General features: G+C 37.9%; 1 protein-coding gene across 1 annotated transcript in view; it reads right to left on the reverse strand.

Annotated features, from left to right (window-relative positions):
- Window positions 1-378: 378 nt before the first annotated feature.
- TRDN (triadin) overlaps window positions 379-19,543 on the reverse strand; it is a 221,117-nt gene continuing 201,952 nt past the window's right edge. Inside the window, exons 36-40 of the mRNA XM_071547897.1 lie at window positions 18,667-18,693; window positions 17,563-17,598; window positions 17,330-17,374; window positions 16,342-16,389; window positions 379-865 (exon numbers count right to left, since the gene is read on the reverse strand). Coding sequence (XP_071403998.1) covers window positions 723-865; window positions 16,342-16,389; window positions 17,330-17,374; window positions 17,563-17,598; window positions 18,667-18,693 — 299 coding nt within the window. The 3' untranslated portion in view covers window positions 379-722. The remainder of the gene's footprint in view (window positions 866-16,341; window positions 16,390-17,329; window positions 17,375-17,562; window positions 17,599-18,666; window positions 18,694-19,543) is intronic.

Genomic DNA, 19,543 nt, shown 5'->3' on the forward strand with positions numbered 1-19,543 from the left:
TGGTCAAACACTAGTTTTCCTAAACTTTGCCATGTGATTTCACTTTCTCTTCCTCACTGTGGGCTTTAGGAGAAGAGGCAGGGCAAACAGTCCATGTTTTTACGGCTTCAGGTTAAATACAAATATTCCTCATAAACAAGACTTGGGGAGTCAACTTACTGATAGTATATTGAGCTATTCTGAGTAAGTGTGAGCTTCAGGCTACACTGGTCAATGCGACAAAAAGTAGAACCAGTCAGAGAGCACATTTTCATGACGTAGTGAGGGTTTTTTCCTGTCAGCAATTTGATTGAACTTTAAGAAGAAATGATTTAGGATTGCAGCAAGTCTTGCAATCTTGCTGATATAAGAGCTATATTCAACCTTTCACCCCTTAGATAAGATTAAATGGAAAACAGACTCACTTCAATGCTGAGCATGTAGGTAAAGAAAAACAAGAAGAGCAAAAGAGGCAGGAAAACACACACACATGCTCACACGCACAGTCACGTCAATGCTTTGTTATCATTGCAGCCTTTCCATGAAAAATGGGGCAGTTTTACATTTCTATCTTTGTTAAACACAGTTCATGGTTGCTTGTTCTGCCTCTGCCCCAAGGAAGTTTTATCCAGGTACATGTGTGCAAGTGGATCATGTGCTTGCAATGACACCACTGGAGCTACTGTGGACCTCAGCAGAAAAGATAAAGTGCAAAATGTCATTGACCACAAGACTCAGTCTCTCTACTGCCCTGGTTTCCTTGTCTTTCTCTTGGAAGTCTTTGAGTGAGTCTTTTCTTCCTTGTTTGAAGGGGGATTAGTGGGAAATTGCAGCCCAAATCCATTAGGTCCATTTAGGAAGACACATTGAAAGTAGCGGACAGGAGCTAGGAAAACAAGGAAGAGATGATTAATGTTTATGTCTTCCAAACAGGAGCCATGAGTCTATTCCATGTTCTTTCAGAAAACATCTGTATAATTTTATTCCCGTTAAATGAGTTATAACAGCACAAATATCTAGTGTTATTACAAGCCAGGTTTCACATATCAAAAAGATTTTAGCTAAAAGGTTCAATGAGACATCCTTGTAGCACAAGATGACAAATTCTTGGCAATTTCACACCTAAATCTATTATACTTCTCAGTGTTGTAGCCCTGCTTCTTCCAAAATATTTGCATTTTAGGACAGCTGAATGTAAGGAATTTGCTTCTTTGTTTTTCACTTTATGAAAAGAATGGGAACTTTTTCTCCTCAAAAAGTAGACAGAATTCCTTTAAATTATTATTGCCAGGATGGAAATCAGTTTGGAGAGAACACACAAGAGTTCTGGAAATTAAAGCAACAAACAAACATCCCTGGATTCAAAGTCTGTGTGACGTTGTATAGGGTTTATCTAGTGGAAATGCTAAGTGCATTCCATAGTTATTCAATAAATTATACAAATATGTAATGGAGCTTATTTTGCTCCTGATCTCTAAGTGACATGCATGTCACACAGAGGGCTTGTTTCAAGAAATGTGAGGAATATGGCAAAAGTGCTGTCTTGGTGTTTTCAATTCTTTAGCAGAAAGCAGGAAAGCAGCCTATAATAAAATTTAATAATCCTCAAGGGTATAAATGTGATTAAATTATTAAAATCTCCTTTCTATAAGTCTCAGATACCTATTTTTAATGCAAGTCACCAAATAAAACATTCTTTTTTTTTTTTTTAGCAATAACAGTTTCATTATTAAAGGAAAATTGCAGAGAATGTGTGAAGAAAATTTTCTTACTAATGTTTACAGTTTGAATCAAATGTCTTCATTTAGAGGCTGTACTAATAGAATTAAACGATTCAAAACCCCACAAAAATTCAGGCAATGATAGCATTAGAAACTACAATTGGATAAGCAATTAGAAATAAAAGAAAAACACTAACTATTGCACTCATTTATTTCTGATTGCATCTCAGGAAAGCATATGCTGTGTTTTGGTTCAACAATCACAAAAAAATCATGCAAGAACAAAGAAATTTTTTCAATGACTGAGTAGCCAGAGATTTTGTCACTTACTAAAGGGCAAGGAATTGAAGTGGATATTACCCCATTTACTCTGCTTCTTTTCCTATCAGCCATTTTACTTAGTATTTAACCCTTTAACTTAATATTTCAGTAAAATTGCGGTATGATAAAATGATCAGAGAAAGGACAGGGCAGATGGGGAAGGGAAATGGTGTGGAATCCTGGTAAATATTACAAATTTGTGCCTTTACATTTTCTAAAAAACACCAAAAATATAAGCCTTTGTTCTTAGTGGCACTGTGCAAATCACATTTAATTATATATTATTTCTTCAAATAGCAAAGTTGAATGCTGAGAGCCTATGCAGGAGTCCAAATTTGGTTTTCTTAAATTCACAATATGGTCCATGTTTAGATACTGACTATTCAAACCAACATATTTGGGTCAAAAAATAAACTTTTTTATTTTTTAAATAAATACTTTTCAGCTCCTTTCTTATTGAGCATGCTGTACAGTCACGTCACTGCCATTCCCAGAAAATATAATGCTTAATGGGAAGAAGGAGAGGGGAAAGAAGAGGAAAAATCTTTTGTGTGCCCATTACAAGTAAACAAGAAATATCACTACCACTTTAAATCAATTCTATATATCTAAAAATTTTCTCTTAAAATAGTATTTTTCTAGATTTCTATAGACAATGCATAAACAAGGAGAAAAAAGAAATTATCCCATGAGCGCAATTCTTTTGTATTTTATTTTGTGTCTTGAACAATGAAAGACAGTGAAAAATTTCAGAAAGTAGCTCTCAAAACTACTTTCAAAATGTCTGTGATATGATGCAATTAATTGCTTATCTTTGCAAAGATCATTCAAGTTTGCATACCTATTTCAGAATGGGGTCTATCAGATAATGAGTGATTTAATAAAAATACTACTAAAGATCTTTGAGTATCAGAGTTAAATAGTAGCAAAAATACTGTTATTATAGCTATTAGAATTCAGACTGCATGTTCTCCTTAATGGCTCTTTTTCAGGCATCATGGGACTTCTCCAGAAAGGTTTTGAAAAGGTAAAATAGATTTTTTTAATAAGAGTAAATACACCTTTTCTCAAAAATAATGCTCAACAGGGAGCTAAAAACAATTCTTCCATTCTTGTGTGTGTCTGTTGTCCCAACTCACCCAGGAAATTGTGCTAAATACACAAAAAAATTAGCCTTTATCAGTGCTTGAATCAGCAGAAGAAAAACAGTATCAGCACAAAGTCAAAACTAATAGCACTTAGTATAAAACATGTTGTAAATGTATCAAGTCAATAGCAATAGAAGGTCACCCTCATATTTAGTTTTAGTAGAGGGGAAAAATATCATGGTAAATATATATATGATTAAAACCAGAACAGTTCTGATCTGTTACTTGTCATAGTCAGTGCTCTTTTTGAACATAACAACAAAGCTCAATGAATGAGATCTTTATTCTAAGAAACCCAATTCTTCAATAGAAGGTGAGGTGAAATTTATTATTTCTTTTAGCTTGATTATGTGGATGACATCTGACAATCATTTGAAGCAAAAAAAAATTCTGTATTTTGCTAACTGGCTCTTGCATTGTCTAATAAGCCTAAATGGATAAATAGACTAAATTGATAGAATAGTGTTATATTCTGTGTTATGGTCATTGCACACAAACAATGTAATTCTCATGCATAAATATATGAATATCCCCAAAGTGACATTCCCCCAAAATCATTAACAAAATCTTTTTGTTAGACAGTAAAAGCATGCAAGATGTAACACTGCAGCACACACAAGTGGTAATGCAGACACATACAACAAAGCATAGCAATGATCAGAGCACACAGGCTTTACAATTTTGCTAGCATTGAGTTTTCAAAGGAGTCCGGTTCTGGCATGATGAGTTTTATTACTGAAACATAGGAGCAAATGGATGAATCATTCAAGAAATTATATATAAGAGGGACCAAAAGTTATTGGATTTTTCACAATGCAGTGGCAATTACATGAGTCTGCAGTGGTATTCAGTGGGCAGCAAAATCATAGAATCATAGAATCGATTGGGTTGGAAAAGACCTCCAAGATCATCGAGTCCAACCCTTGGTCCAACTCCAGTCGATTTACTAGTTCATGGCACTCAGTGCCACGTCCAATCTGCATTTAAAAATCTCTAGGGATGGTGAATCCACCACCTCTCTGGGCAGCCCATTCCAATGCCTGATTACTCTCTCTGGAAAGAATTTTTTTCTGATATCCAACTTAAATTTCCCCTGGCAGAGCTTAAGCCCGTGCCCCGTTGTCCTATTGCTGAGTGACTGGGAGAAGAGACCAGCCCCCACCTGGCTATAACTTCCCTTCAGGTAGTTATAGACAGTGATGAGGTCACCTCTGAGCCTCCTCTTCTCCAGGCTAAACAACCCCAGCTTCCTCAGCCTCTCCCCATAGGGCTTATGCTTCAGTCCCTTCACCAGCCTTGTTGCTCTTCTCTGGACTCGCTCCAGCACCTCAATATCCTTTCTGAACTGAGGGGCCCAGAACTGAACACAGTACTCAAGGTGTGGCCGCACCAACTCTGAGTACAGGGGAAGGATCACTTCCCTGGTCCTGCTGGCCAAGCTATTTTTGACACAGGCCAGGATCCCATTGGCCTTCTTGGCCACCTGGGCACACTGTTGGCTCATGTTGAGCTTCCTGTCAATTAGTACTCCAAGGTCCCTTTCTGCCTGGCTGCTCTCCAGCCACTCTGTGCCCAGCCTGTAGCGCTGCATGGGGTTGTTGTGGCCAAAGTACAGCACCCGGCCCTTGGCCTTATCAAACTTCATCCCATTGGAATCAACCCATCTCTCGAGTCTATCCAGATCCCTCTGCAGAGCCCTCCTGCCTTCCAGCAGGTCGACACTCCCTCCCAACTTGGTGTCATCAGCAAATTTGCTGATGATGGACTCAATCCCCTCATCTAAATCATCAATAAAGATGTTAAACAGGACTGGACCCAACACAGACCCCTGGGGAACACCACTGATGACCGGCCGCCAGCTGGATGCAGCTCCGTTCACCAGCACTCTCTGGGCCCGACCCTCCAGCCAGCTCTTAATCCAGGAGAGGGTACACTTGTCCAGGCCATGGGCTACCAGCTGTTCCAGGAGTATATTATGGGAGACAGTGTCAAAGGCCTTGCTGAAGTCCAGATAGACCACATCCACAGCCTTCCCCTCATTCCACCAGGTGGGTCACCCGATCATAAAAAGAGATCAGGTTGGTCAGACAGGACCTGCCCCTCCTAAACCTATGCTGGCTGGGTCTAATCCCTTGTCCACCCTGAAGGTGCTGTGTGATTGCACTCAGGATGAACTGCTCCATAACCCTGCCAGGCATGGAGGTCAGGCTGACAGGCCTGTAGTTGCCAGGGTCCTGCTTGCAGCCCTTTTTGTGGATTGGGGTGACATTCGCCAACCTCCAATCATCTGGGACCTCCCCAGAGAGCCAGGACTGTTGGAAGATGATGGAGAGCGGTTTGGCAATCTCTTCTGCCAGCTCCTTCATCACCCTGGGATGGATCCCATCTGGTCCCATAGACTTGTTAGGATCCAGCTGGCTCAGTAAGTCAGTAACTCTATCCTCCTGGAATACAGGAGGGCTATTCAGCTCCCTCTCCCTGTCTACCAGCTCCAGAGGCCAGTTGTCTTGAGGGCCACCTGTCTTACTGGTAAAAACTGAGGCAAAGTAGGTGTTAAGTATCTCAGCCTTCTCCTCATCTTCCTTTACTATATTTCCCTCCAAGTCCAACAGAGAATGGAGGTTTTCCTTGCCCCTCCTTTTGTTATTAATGTATTTATAAAAGGACTTTTTGTTATCCCTAACTGAAATAGCCAAATTTACTTCAAATTCCACTTTTCTTTCCCTATTTTTTTTCCTGCATGACCTAGCTCTATCTGAAAATTCTTCGTAAGTAGCCAGCCCTTTTTTCCATAGTCTGTAAACTTTCTTTTTATCCCTGATTTCTTGCAGAATCTCCCTATTTAACCAAGCTGGCCGTCTTCCCCTCCGGCTGGCCTTTCGGCACACTGGGACAGCCTGTTGCTGTGCATTCAAAATTTCCTTCTTAAAACATGTCCATCCCTCCTGGACCCCCTTGCCTTTAAGGGTTTTTTCCCAGGGTATGCTCTGAATCAGTTTTTTGAATAGGCCAAAATCTGCCCTCTGGAAGTCCAGAGTAGAGGTTTTAATGGTGGCTCTCCTTACATCCCTGAGGACTGAAAATTCTATTCTTTCATGGTCACTATGCCCCAGGCGGCCTCCAACCACTACATCATCTACCAGCCCCTCTCTGTTTGTAAACAGTAGGTCTAGCGGGGCCTTACCCCTGGTAGGCTCATTTACCAGTTGATGAAGGAAATTGTCCTCTATACACTCCAGGAACCTCCTTGACTGCCTCTTCTCTGCAGTATGAAGCTCCCAGCAGATATCTGGCAGGTTAAAGTCACCCACAAGAACAAGGGCTGGAGATTTTGAGACATCCTCCAGCTGCTTGTAGAACAATTCATCTCCTTCATCATCCTGGTTGGGTGGTCTGTAACAGACTCCCACAAGGGTGTCAGCCTTGTTGGCCTTGCCCCTGATTCTGGCCCACAGGCACTCAACCTTGTCACTGCTGACCTCAACTTCAACAGAGTTAAGAGACTCTCTAACATATAAAGCCACCCCTCCACCTCTCCTTCCCTGCCTGTCCTTTCTGAAGAGCTTGTAGCCCCCCATAGCAGTACTCCAGTCATGTGATTCATCCCACCACGTTTCTGTGACAGCAACTATGTCATAGTTTTCCTGCTGCACTATGGCTTCCAGCTCCTCTTGTTTGTTTCCCATACTGCGTGCATTGGTGTACACGCACTTCAGCTGGGCCATTGATTTCATTCTCTACTCGGGCTCTATGACCTTAGGCCTATCTCTGGAGAGCCCAGTTGCCGTCCCTTCCCCCTTCAAACCTAGTTTAAAGCCCTCCTAACCAACCCTGCCAACTTATGGACTACAGTTCTTTTGCCCTTCCTAGATAAATGAAGCCCATCTGCTTTGATGAGAGTGGGCAACACGGAGTCTGCCCCATGATCAAAAAACCCAAAATTTTGATGATAGCACCATCCCCTAAGCCACCTATTGGTAAGCTGGTCTTTCCTAAACCTCTCCTCATTCATCCCAGCTAGCACAGGAACTGAGGCAATTACTACCTGTGCTCCTTCCTGTCCCAAGAAGAGATCGGGTCAGTGCCTTGAAATCTTTTTAAATTACTCTGGTACTCCTTTTATTAATGTTATCACTTCCAACCTGGACAACCAACAGCAGGTAATAGTCTGAGGGTTGGATAAGCTTAGGAAGTCTTTTGGTAATAACCCTCACCCTGGCCCCGGAAAGGCAGCAAACTTCCCTGTGGGACGGGTCTGGCTGACATAGAGGGCCCTCAGTTCCCCTCAAAAGGGAGTCACTGATTACAACAACCTTTCTCTTTTTCCTCTTACCTATAGTTGTAACCTGTCCGGTAGACTGGGGGTAATCAGAAGACCTTGTAGACAGATCCTCCTCCTGACTGTCCTCCAACAGACTGTCCGAGTCCAGGGTCATATACCTGTTTCTTAAGGGCACCCTGGCAGGTGAAAGGGGTCAAGAGGGGGTGTTTTTGCCTCTACAACCAGGCACCTGTTTCCATTTGTCCCCATCCCTATGGTCTGTTCTGTCTGCCTGATGGCAGGAGGGGCTGGGCTTCACCACCTCCTGCTGGGCTTCCTTAGGAGTGGAAAGGGTGTGACTCCACCAGTCAATTTTCCTTTCACTCTCCCTTATGTTTCTGAGCCTATCAACCTCTTCCTTTAGCTCTGCCACCAGACCCAGCAAATCGTTCACCTGCTCACATCGTATGCAGGTGCTTCTCATACTGTCCTCTGGTAGTAGGTCCAGGCTCAAACAGTCTATGCCAGCCAGAGGCCTGAGTGGCTGCATCCTTTTTAGAGGGTTCTGTCTGTATTGACATCCCTCTACTGGTAACAGGAGCAACAGCTTTCATTTTTTTGGGAGGCATGACTGCCTTAAGCTGGGGGGAAAGGTAGAAAAGAGAAACGAACAAACAAACAGAGAAAAAAAAAAGGCCGCAGAAATACCTAGGCTTCTGCCCTGCCTGTTCGCCCTGCCAACTGCCGTGCAAACTGCCGTGCCATGCCCTCACTGACGTGCCACGCCCCTGTTTGCCCGCTCCTGTTCATGGCGCTCCAGGTCGCTTGCGCTCCCTAGAGATGTTTTTAAAGCCTTCTCACTCTCCTGCTAACGAGCAAGCCACACCTCCAACTCCCCTCTGAGTCACCTGCTGATAGCTGAAGGAGCAGCAAACAAAGCCTGCCAGGGAATCAAATTGTATTTTATTGCTATTGCTCAATAAACACTGACAGTGTCATATAGGATACACTGTGTGCTGGTCACACAGGCACGAGGCATGTTGACATGACATAGTCCTCTGTCAACTCATTCCTATGTTCAGTACATTCAATTAATGATCTTTCAAGATATTTCAAGAAAATAATTGCTTCTAACTAACTGCTAGTCACTAAAAGATTGGTTTAAGCTTTACATACAAACATATTTATGTAAACAAAAAAGTATAACACTAAAGAAGAAGGTAAAAACAATGAGGGATTTTATTATGTTAATGAGTGGATAGCAAGTAACTGGAAGTTAATACCCTATATTTTTTCAGCTGTGAAGGCATGGGATGGAGAAAGGAGGGGAGGAGAGGGGAAGGAGAGAAACAGTGAATGATAAAGCAGTTAAACAGCTAGCGAAAGTGAAGCTGGAGTTTGAATGATACAAATGATTTATTTAGTTTTCATTCTGAGTGAAATATTTATTAAATGAAGGCTTTTTTTTTAATGTGTGTAGCATTATATGTACACACATCTTCATCAATGAGAACTTTTCTGCTGGGAAGAGCAGCATTTCTTTTATGACAATAAAAACTTAGTAAAGAGACAGAGTTGAATTGTCTGATAAACTTGAACTGCTGACAAACTCTGATAGGCCCAAATTCATCCTGCTTAGCATGAGGCACTGGAGACACTAGTTCTAGCCACATGTCACAGCGTTAGCAGGCAATTCAGATTTTGAAGGGATGAGTAACGGTAGAAGTTCCTCTCTGATTCACCATGGAGAAAACTGCTCTTATTTAAGTGCTTAAGATTAGAAAGATCAGATGTGTGCTTGTGTGCTACTTACAACGAAAGATAGAGCTTAATTAGAATGTCTTCTTCAGTCTGAATTCATACTGCTCTGGGAATAAGGCTAAAAAAGAAATAAACTGTAGGAGCTCAATAGGCTGTCTTGGTAAAATATTTCACACCATCTGCTGTCACTAATTAAAAACTGCATCACATTATTATGATTCTTCTACTGGATTTGATTGTACTGATGATGTTCTGGAAAGATGAACTCATTCCAACATCAGGATGCCTGTTTTTCAGCCAATAAATTTTTAAAAACAAAACCAACGATGATAAAAAAGTAAGACAACAATTACTTTCCTAAAGTTGAAGAGGGATTTGAAGATATTGTCATTTATCTGAAACAAGATAAATAATATCTGACTCAGAAAACTTTTGAAGAATTACATTTTGTATACAACTTGACTGCCACAATGGATGTCATGGAAATACCTACTATGTACATTTTTCTCTTTTTTTCAAAGTGATTTAAGAAGATGTACCAGTCAAACAAGGGAAAAATGAACTTTACAATGTTCATTGGGGTACTAGACGTTGGTATTTTATTTATGGCAAAATCATTCATATATATCTATCTATATCTATATATATGTATAAATGTGTGTGTATGTGTGTATGGTTTTTTCTTCTGTCCTCACACAAATGTAGTATATAAGTGCTTGGAGCAACTTAGTTTACTTCTATCAAAATGTTTTGACCCAGTTAAGGGGAAAGGAATGAGCTCTTTTTCCAGCAGGCATAAATAATATTACTATTTGGATTCATTTTGAAAAGTTAGGCAAATCAGATTCTCATTACTGGACTTAAACAAGCATGCTAAGTAATAATAATTTTTTTCATAGTCTTTTTTTTTTCATGGGCTTTGACCCTCATATGTTGTTTAGTTAGACCAATCTGTCCCTGAATTTATAGAAAACATAGGTGTTTCTTTCATAATTTGCTAGGGAAATAATTTTTAAGATTAACATAAGAAATCAATTACTGAATTAATTGTAAAAAACCCTAGTTCTGAATTATCTTGTTCATTGTTAAGTTTTTCTCATCCTCCAGCTCCATATTTTTCAAAGATCCTTCTTTATTTCTGAGATCTCTCTCTGGACTGAGGGTTTTATCTTAGTCTATTCCATGGTAGTATTTTGCTTATCCACTGTCAATGTAAAAAAGCATTCCAAGCTCAGAGGGCACATTATCAAGTGCAATGGGAGAGGTCTAATAATGTTTGTAGATCAAGATTTAGGATGGACTTCACACATCTTGAACAAGATTTAGGTTGAGCATCAGCATCTGAAGTCATGTTCACAAACCAGCTCTTCAATGACAATAGGAAATATCCCTCGACTATGAACTGGAGAGCTCTCCAAATATTAAACTTAGTGCTATGCGTATGCATGAGCTACACACATTACTAGATGTGTCTGACAGTATAAAAATTAGGCTATAATTATTTCTAAATTTTAGCTGGTAACCATTTTGAAATATTTTACACAAAGAGGTTTCTGAAACAGAATCAGACCTTTATATCAAATAGATAAGTCTTGCCTATTAACCTCCAGTACCAATGAAGATGATATTTATGGATCTGGAATTGTACAAATTCAAGAGTGTTCCATCCATTTTATTCTGTAACTAGGTAACCCTAGTGCCCTCCTGGAAAATGGAAGCTATAAAGATGAGCCTTTCCAGTTGAAGAGGACTCTGAAAGAGTGTCACCTAAATCTGTTGGAGACTACACAATGACTACACAGGTATAGAGGAACTATCAGTGTCTCCATGATTTTCAAAGCAAAGTAATTACAGCTGCATTTTGTCAAAGGCCTAATGTTGATGATGGCTTAGTTGTACCCAAATCATATCTGGCTGACAGGAATTGTTAATCAATTTTCTGAATACTAATGCAATTTTTGTAGGAACAGGGCACTACTTGAGTAGATTTCCCTGTTCCCAAAACAGAGACTTAGGATTTAAAAAATTCTGTGGTAACATGGTAATGTGCCTTATGTATGTAAGAAACCTTAAGTTTTATGGAACCTCTTTGACAGCCTGTTTTGAACACTAAAATCTGCTAAAACAATGTTTTGGGTCTGACCTATTTTTAATAGGGATCTTTGTGGTTGATTGGCAAGGAATAATTCTGCTAATTGATATTTAGAATTTATATCTTATGGATTTTAAATAATAGCTCTGACATCTGTATTGGGCAGTTGACAGTTTACCAGCGCAACCCAAGACACCATGTCACTATGCTGAAAGGCTATTTATAAACTTATTATTAATATAATAATACCTGAATTTTTTTTATTTGTGGTGCATTTGCAAATTTTGAGTTTCAAAACTTATTGCAATTATTAGAAGTTTTCTAGTGACAGTTAATGAGTTTCAGGACAGACCATATAGACCATTTTATCTAGCTACCACAATATATCTGCAGATTTCTGCCTTAAATGGCTTTTCTATATGGGAACAATCAAGTTAATTCAAGTTAACTTTAAAAATGGATTAATTAAGCCATATAAAAGTGTTGTGTGGGTGCTCATTCAGAATTAAAGCAGCCTCAGTGAAAATGTCATCAATTCAATTTCAGAATAGTTTAAACTAAATTAAATCAAGGTCGCTTTAGTTCTAAGTGACCACTCCAGCATTTAGCCCTGTTTTTTGGTGCTCTTTAAACATACACATCTTCTAAATGGACAGTATTCCTCCGTGTCTGCATTAAGACAAGCCTCATGAGGTTCAGTCTCCAAGTATTTATAGAAAGTTGGTTTTCTGAAGCGTGGAATCACTAACACCAAGTCTTTGGAAAGCCTGCCTGTACAGGCTCGGTCCTCACAATTCTAACCAGCATGAAATGGTGAGACATTCCTGTATATCCACAGAACAGAGTCTGTGCTACATGGACACTTGCAAGCAGCCTTAGTGTGCAGCTCCTGCTCTCATGCTGAGTTTTTGTACTGGGGTGTGATGAGCAGCTTGGAAAATCTTACTGAATGAGCATATCCTGTGCAGACACAGGTCTTGTAAATGAATGAGAACAGATCTTATGCATGAAAATCTGAAACTAATCAGTGTCAGTTCCTTCCAATTATTTTCTAGCCAGTGGCAGACTTTCTTATGTCCAGAAAACACATTAATATTAGTGATTTATTGCTGAATTCTGGTGAGGAAAAAAGCAAAGGATGAATCTCTCATATAAATAACATCAAGTATGCTATTACTGTTTTCATTATTACTTTCAGAGACACAGCTGTTACAGTTAATGGTCCCTTCCTTGATCTCTTTTTCTATTCTGAGAAAGGACATCACACCTTTTCTCCTCAACATTTTTATTCTACTTCTTTGATCTATTTGCATTCAAATGGTCAGCTTAAGGATTATTAGTCTATGCAGCTGAATTTCTGGAAGAAACTGCTGACAGAATACCAGAATCATCATACATCTGAGACATACAGACTGAGTGACACAGTGAGTAGTGAATACAGTATCTACAATTCATCACCTGTCTATAGATGAGAGCTACCTGTACTGCAGAGATGATCTTGCCTCCTCTTTAGGATATTGTACATCATTTTAAAATCTGTTTTATAGAACAATACCAATGCTTGTGCTTAATGAAATTGAAAAACCCCTGCTACTTCAGAATAATGAAAATATTTTATTCCAAATTCTTCAAGTGCTCAATAGTCAAGAAATGCTCATTCTCTTTCAAAATAATTATCCATGGGAAAAATCTTACACACTGCATTGCTGACAAGTTTATGCTCTCTTAGCACTGAGGAAACACCCTCTATGATCTCCCAAATGGCTGCCATATCAAATCTCACATCAAATAAAACTTTCTGCTTTTGCAGATTTGGACATAATCTTGGTTTTGGGAAATATATTACAAGACAGAAAGTGCAAAGCAATAAACAACCTCACAGTAATAAACCAATCACCACATGCTTATACAGACATGTGATGAGTTCACCCACTTCAGCTGCTGTGATTTTCATGTAGTGATTGCTGTGCACCATTGAATATATTTTTATAGCACGACAAACTGATTTTCCTTTATGCTAGAAAATATTTGAGAATCTTTATCACTGCAGATGCAGAGGAAAAATCTAGCAGAGATGGTTTTCTTCAGAAAAAAAGTGCTTGCATATTATGTCATATAGAGTTCCAGCTCTGTTTAATGATAGTTTTAGTTTTTGTAGAGGTACAGCTTCTTTGAATAGACAGTAAGTATAACAGTTCTCATGTTAAAGAAATTTTTAAATGTCTAATAATATATGAGGGTAGATGCCTGCATTATGTAAGTCTATGTCACATCTATTTACATGGAAGCTAGCACAACTGGTTTGACTTCATTTGACCTTGAGAGTAATCCACACTTTTGTCTAATTAAAAAAAAACCAAACATGTGGATTAGTATAAATTTCATTATTTCTCAATTTTCATGCTCTTGAAGCACAGCCTGTCTTTATTTCTGTCACATTTGCACATCTGTGGGCTTAGATAACCGCACTGTAAAGGCATCAATCTCTTCAGCTAACAGTATTATAAATGCAACATACGTTGGTTCCAGAGTTTTCAGCCAAGAGCACATTTGGAAGGTAATTACAATAAATATAATCAAATTCTGATCCATTTAGATTTCCATACTCTGATATTAGCCTTGAAACAAACTGGGACTTATATAAGTGTACAGCTGTTAATATAAAGGGTATGGTAGATAAACATCACTAGAGAATTGAATCTGTACACTCCTTAAATTTCACTTCAAGAGACAGAAACCTGCCTCTGTGTGCTTTCAATACATTTGCTATAAGATAGCAATTGAAATGGAGTTCTAAGAATTCTCATTTCCTTGCTGTGGGTAAGCTTCTGTCTTGGTACAGGTGTCAATTTTGACATTTAGAAAAGGAAAGAAGAGGAAAGAATTCTAAGTAATTGCTTGCAGTTCTACAGGGAAGTGAAATTTAGTGTCTACTGCACATAGCACCATTGTTTATGAAAGGTACAGTTCTGCTTAACATTCTGTTTAAAAGTGGAGAATTCTAAAATTGAAGCTACATACAGTTTTGTAAATTGCTTATTCTTTTTTATCTGCTTTTTAATATCAGGGAAAGTTTGAAGTGGTCTGAGAAAAATCTAAGAACATGTGAATGTCCCCTATTCAGCTTTTGAAGGCTGAAAGAAGATTTACTATTTAAAGTTTTAGATTAGCTCAGAGTGTGTAAATCCTTTTCTACTTCTATTTATCAGAAAAAAATGTATTAGGATTCAATGCACTGGGGAAAAAGAACTGACTTCATCCACAAACAGAACAGGGAAAAGCTATCAAGTTCTAATTCAAATATACGTGACCAAGGATTTGGTCTCAACTTTTAAGTTCTCAATTTGAGCAAATACCAAACCCCCACATCCATAAAGAGAAATAACTTTGATGTTCTTCTGGAAATCTTTCATCCACTGTCTGAAAAGTAACTTATTCTTTTCAATGGACAAAGAATATATTGAAAACACTTACATAGTAAATTCTGTTTGCAAAGCCAGCTGTGAAGAACTGATTGCACAGAGCTGCTTAGGATCTGAGAAACATCCAGCCAAGAATAATTGCACAATGATAACATACAATTAAATTAAACAATCATAACAATTACTGTAAATGAAAGCCACAGAAAGAGTTTTTGAATCATGTAAACTTTGTGGGAGTGTGGTGTGCAGGAGAAAGTCCACTGAAAGACAATATTTTTGTACTTTCCTGTTTTACACTATATTTGGAATTTTGATCCATAAGAGAATTCTTTTCTCTTCTGGTAAAATCTTTGGTTTAACTCACTGGTTATATATTATGATTAATATTTCTTAATCTATAAAATATATATTAATAAAATAGCAATAAAATTTTGCTAGCATAGATTCTACCTTCTCTATCTCTCAATTAAAAACATAATAACTAAAAGGAATTAAAGTTTTTGTATGACTCCGTATTTCTGTATTCTTGAATAAAGAAAAAAAGATAAAGAAAGCCAAGCCATTCTTTTATATAAATGAAGTTGCCCTTATAACACAAAGTGTGGTGAACCATGTGTGCAAATATTTTAATAGAATACACATGGTCACAAATTTATGCTTGATCTTAGCATTTAATTTGTATTTTGTCTTCCTTGATGTTAGATTGTTTTGTACTTGTTTTATACTTAGCAATCTTTTCTATTACTATATGAATTAAAGTCTATACATATGGATAAATAGATATTTCTAAATACCTAGATACATATAACTACACATGTATTACACGTTTTTATCATGCATTTGGGTTCTAAATCATTCTACTTAGAGTAAAAAGGTGGAAAAATCATGTACAACAAAACAGTCTGGATGATTGGAAGTGAAATTATTTCCTTAGTAGTTTAAGACTACAAAGCTGCATTATGAGGAATCATATTCATATTTAGTCCATATTTTTTGTGTAAGCCAGTTAGATTTCAGGTGAGATTAAAAACCTCAATCCTTGTCTGTCATGAAATAGTACAGTTCTACTGAGGTCAGAGGCATTAATTTATACTAGTCAAGAAATTGCAACATATTTTTTGTCTTTTGGCTATAAAATAGTAAAAACATGATAACACAATAGAAGATTTTCTCCTGAGATGCCCTACCTTTGTTCACCTTTTTTGCAGAAGGAGAGTTGGGGCAGAGTATGATGGAAGGCAATATTTATTAATGTGAGAGAAAATAAATCAAACATATTTCTCCCTATATGGTTTTGTTACAGAAAAGATTTTCTAGGAGAATATGTTTGTTTTAAACACTGTAAGCCAAATTAATTGCAGACGGCTTGGTTTATAAAGTAATCAGCTGAATATATGTTTAAGAGTTTGGGAAGATGGTAAAACAATACCAGTTCAGCAATTCATTCTTCACAGGAACAATATTTACGGATTTGATTTACCCACCTTGCTTCACATCTTATTGCCTGGACTTGTATTAGATATGTGAAAAGATTGCGAGTGTGATTTCCCTTACAGAAAAAAAGCCCCAAAAATCAAACAACAAACCATGACCTTCCTGAAAGGAAGTTCCTTTACAATATAGGACAGTCATGTACCTGATGTCAGGTTTTGATGTCGTGGAGCTTCTTTTACTGGGGGTACACCTAAAGGACAAAACATAGAAAAGAAATTATCTCCAGTATCTGGTCAAAATACTGAAATAAATTTCAATAAAACCCATGTTAGTTTATTGGAATCAACTCTCAGATAAGAATTTCTATAAACCAGATTTTTAAAGCATGAATCTCTTGGTAAGTTATTTAAACACATAAATTTTATGTCCAGTAAAACCATAAGAAAAAATACTTTTAGATACCAGTTTAGCACACTTGCACTGATACAATGAACTGTTATCCTTTGAGGTTCAGGACTTCAATATACAAAGTTTATATGTAAGTCACTGTATTTAACCGATGTAGAGAAGATATTTACATCTGTGATGATTTCCTTAATAAAATAATGTAATTTATTACTATCAATTACCTTTAGAGGTATAGCAGAAACCATTTCTTCATTTGTATATTACTATGGGCAAAAAATCAAGGCAGTGCTGTGTCCAGCAGATTAGGCAGAATAAAGGTGATTATGAAGTCTGTTTTATGTATTAAAAAATGCTTCTTTCTTATCAGTGTAGTTATTCTACAGTATGAAGCTGGTGACCTAAAGCATCACACAAGCTATGGAGATGAACTTTGCACTATCTCAGTAGGAAGCCTAACAGCAGCCAAAGTGGGGACTGATAATCCTGTGGCTGCAGTGCTGGAGAATCCTGCAGACAGGCTCATGCTGTGCCAGCCAGGAAGGGTCATGGACAGGGCACTGCTGCAGCCAGATTGGATGTGCTGATGTAATCCTTGATACTCATATGCAAGGAAGCCACCACACACTCAATTACTGGGGATTTATGTACAATTTCATCATCGTGACTTGCTTGCATACATGTAGAAAGACTAACAAAACTCCTCTTTCCAACCCCATAAGAAAACTCCAAAACCTAATCTTTCCATTTTTATTGCTGTTTGCAGAGATTCATCCCTTTATTACCTTTGTTTTTTTCATCTTTCAGCTGTTTCTTCTTAGTTGTTTTGTCTAGCAAGGAAAAAGTAGAACAATTCAAATTTGGTAAACTGACTGCTGAATAGATAATTACCCAGAATTTTCCAGTAAAATTCTTTGAAAATTAACATAGATATGCTTCAAACAGTGGTACATGCAAATTTGCAATCTCATGCTATTTTTTCTTGTGATAGATATGCAAACACAGAGGAAATTCCTACCTTCTTTTTCCTTAGCTGTCTTTGGTTTTTTTGTGGCTAGAGAGATTTCCATGGAAATAACATTAAGTGACAGGCATTGGAAATACAGGGCTGTTACAATAAGTACATTGCACAAAGACTCTCTCCCTGCTAATTTCCCTGGAAGAATTACTGTGGTAAATGTGTCTCATGGCATGCATAGCATATGTGAAATATTACAACAGTGACTGCTACCCTTTGAGGCAGTAGCAGTTGTAGGCTTTGTGTAGAGTTTTTGGAAATTGTCTGAATATTGCTGGTTACACAGTAGTTTAGAAAATCCTGATAGAGACTTTAAGCACTTGAATTCTGTAATTCCCTAACTACTTCCAGATTTCCCTAATTATTTGTGGCCAAAATGCACCAGGAAAGGATCCCTCTGTGTATGGGTAATTTCTTCCTCTCCCAGAGTAATCTCAATCAACTTAAAAAAGTTTAAAAAAAACAACCCCCTCCCAGGATATGGAGCTAGATGCACCTTTAGAACTGCCAAATGTGACCATTCAGAAGTCCTGCAGCAATAGATTGTAATTTATTTTATTTAGGTTTTTCTTTTCCCCTCTAACTGTACATTCCTCTAGAGCATGTGCTTTTTCCTTTTCAGCATCCTTTTCTCCAACCTGCAGACACATTTGGTCTGTGACTCCATCAATAAGGCAGATTGAAATTAAGTAAAGTGTATTGCTTCAGGCATCTGAGTCCACCTCAGTATTCCCTGTTGACTACAGCAGAAAAGTAGTAGGCTGCCTCCAAATTGTTCATTTGCACTGTGTATCATCTAACCAGTTGTAATGCTTTCTTCAGTGTCTTCTGGTGCAGGTGTAATCTGATTAACAGTAACTTGATCAGCAAGGATCACCTGTGTCTAGCTCACCAAGACATGCTACGGAAGATGAACAGCGAAAACCACATCATCAGCTGATCAGAACAGTCTGTGTTAGAGAACTGCATAGCTGCAATGTTGTCAATTCACCTATGTTGCTTTACATTATCATTGTTTGTCACTGATGAACAGTATGCATTAATCAGCACTGGTGTGTCCATTAAGTCTTTCTATAAGGCATAATAGAGAAATGCAATATTTACCTGCTGTTGGGATTTCAACCGTTGGCTCTGCAGGAAAATAATCAGTAACGAAGAGGAAGGGGGCAGGGGAGGGAAGGAAAAGAATAAGAGGTTCAGTACCATGTTTTTTCAGGACAAGCAACCATTTATAGATCTCTTTCATCTGCAAGTTTTCTGCAGGATATTAATTTACAAAGAAATGTGCCTTAACAATGGGCGTGTATGTAGTTTCACACTGAAAGCTAAAAGTCTCTTTGAAGTACTATAATTCAGCATGCAATGGTTCCTGCAAATGCAAACACCATGCCAGTCAAAGCTTTCCAGCCAGCAAATATTTAAATGGGCTTATTTTTAAATGTGCCTTCAAGGCTATAGATGACTATGCTATTTTCCAAAAAATGTATTCAGTTTAATTGTTATCTCTCTCTTATCATCCACAGATCCCAATCAAAGTCTGATACTGACCTTGAATAGCTGACATTCACCGCTGTGTTGAGTGTTTCTCCTGCATTAGTAGTTTACCTTGACTTTTAAGATTAAAATCTCTTGAGATCTGGAAAGATTTTGACTAAATCTTTGCACAGCAACTAGCACAAGAGAAGCATATATTACTGTGCTATTTTAATTCCCATCATAATTAACAGAAATTGGAAAATTCAATGAGATAGAAATTCTTTAGTGTAAACCATCATTACTCTTTTTAAATCAAAGGAATGAATTAAATTGTGATTTTGAATCCAAGAATTTTTACACATCAATACTTCATTAATCCCAGTTTTATTTTAGAACACAATTTGAAGGAAGAAGAATAACCTCACTATCCAAGAGAAGCCTCTGTTCCCTGAACCTAGGGCTGGACAAAAAAAAAGAATAAACTCACAAAACATTTCAGCATATC

Source organism: Pithys albifrons, chromosome 2 (assembly GCF_047495875.1).
Source record: "Pithys albifrons albifrons isolate INPA30051 chromosome 2, PitAlb_v1, whole genome shotgun sequence".
NCBI classification, from domain to species: Eukaryota; Metazoa; Chordata; class Aves; order Passeriformes; family Thamnophilidae; genus Pithys; species Pithys albifrons.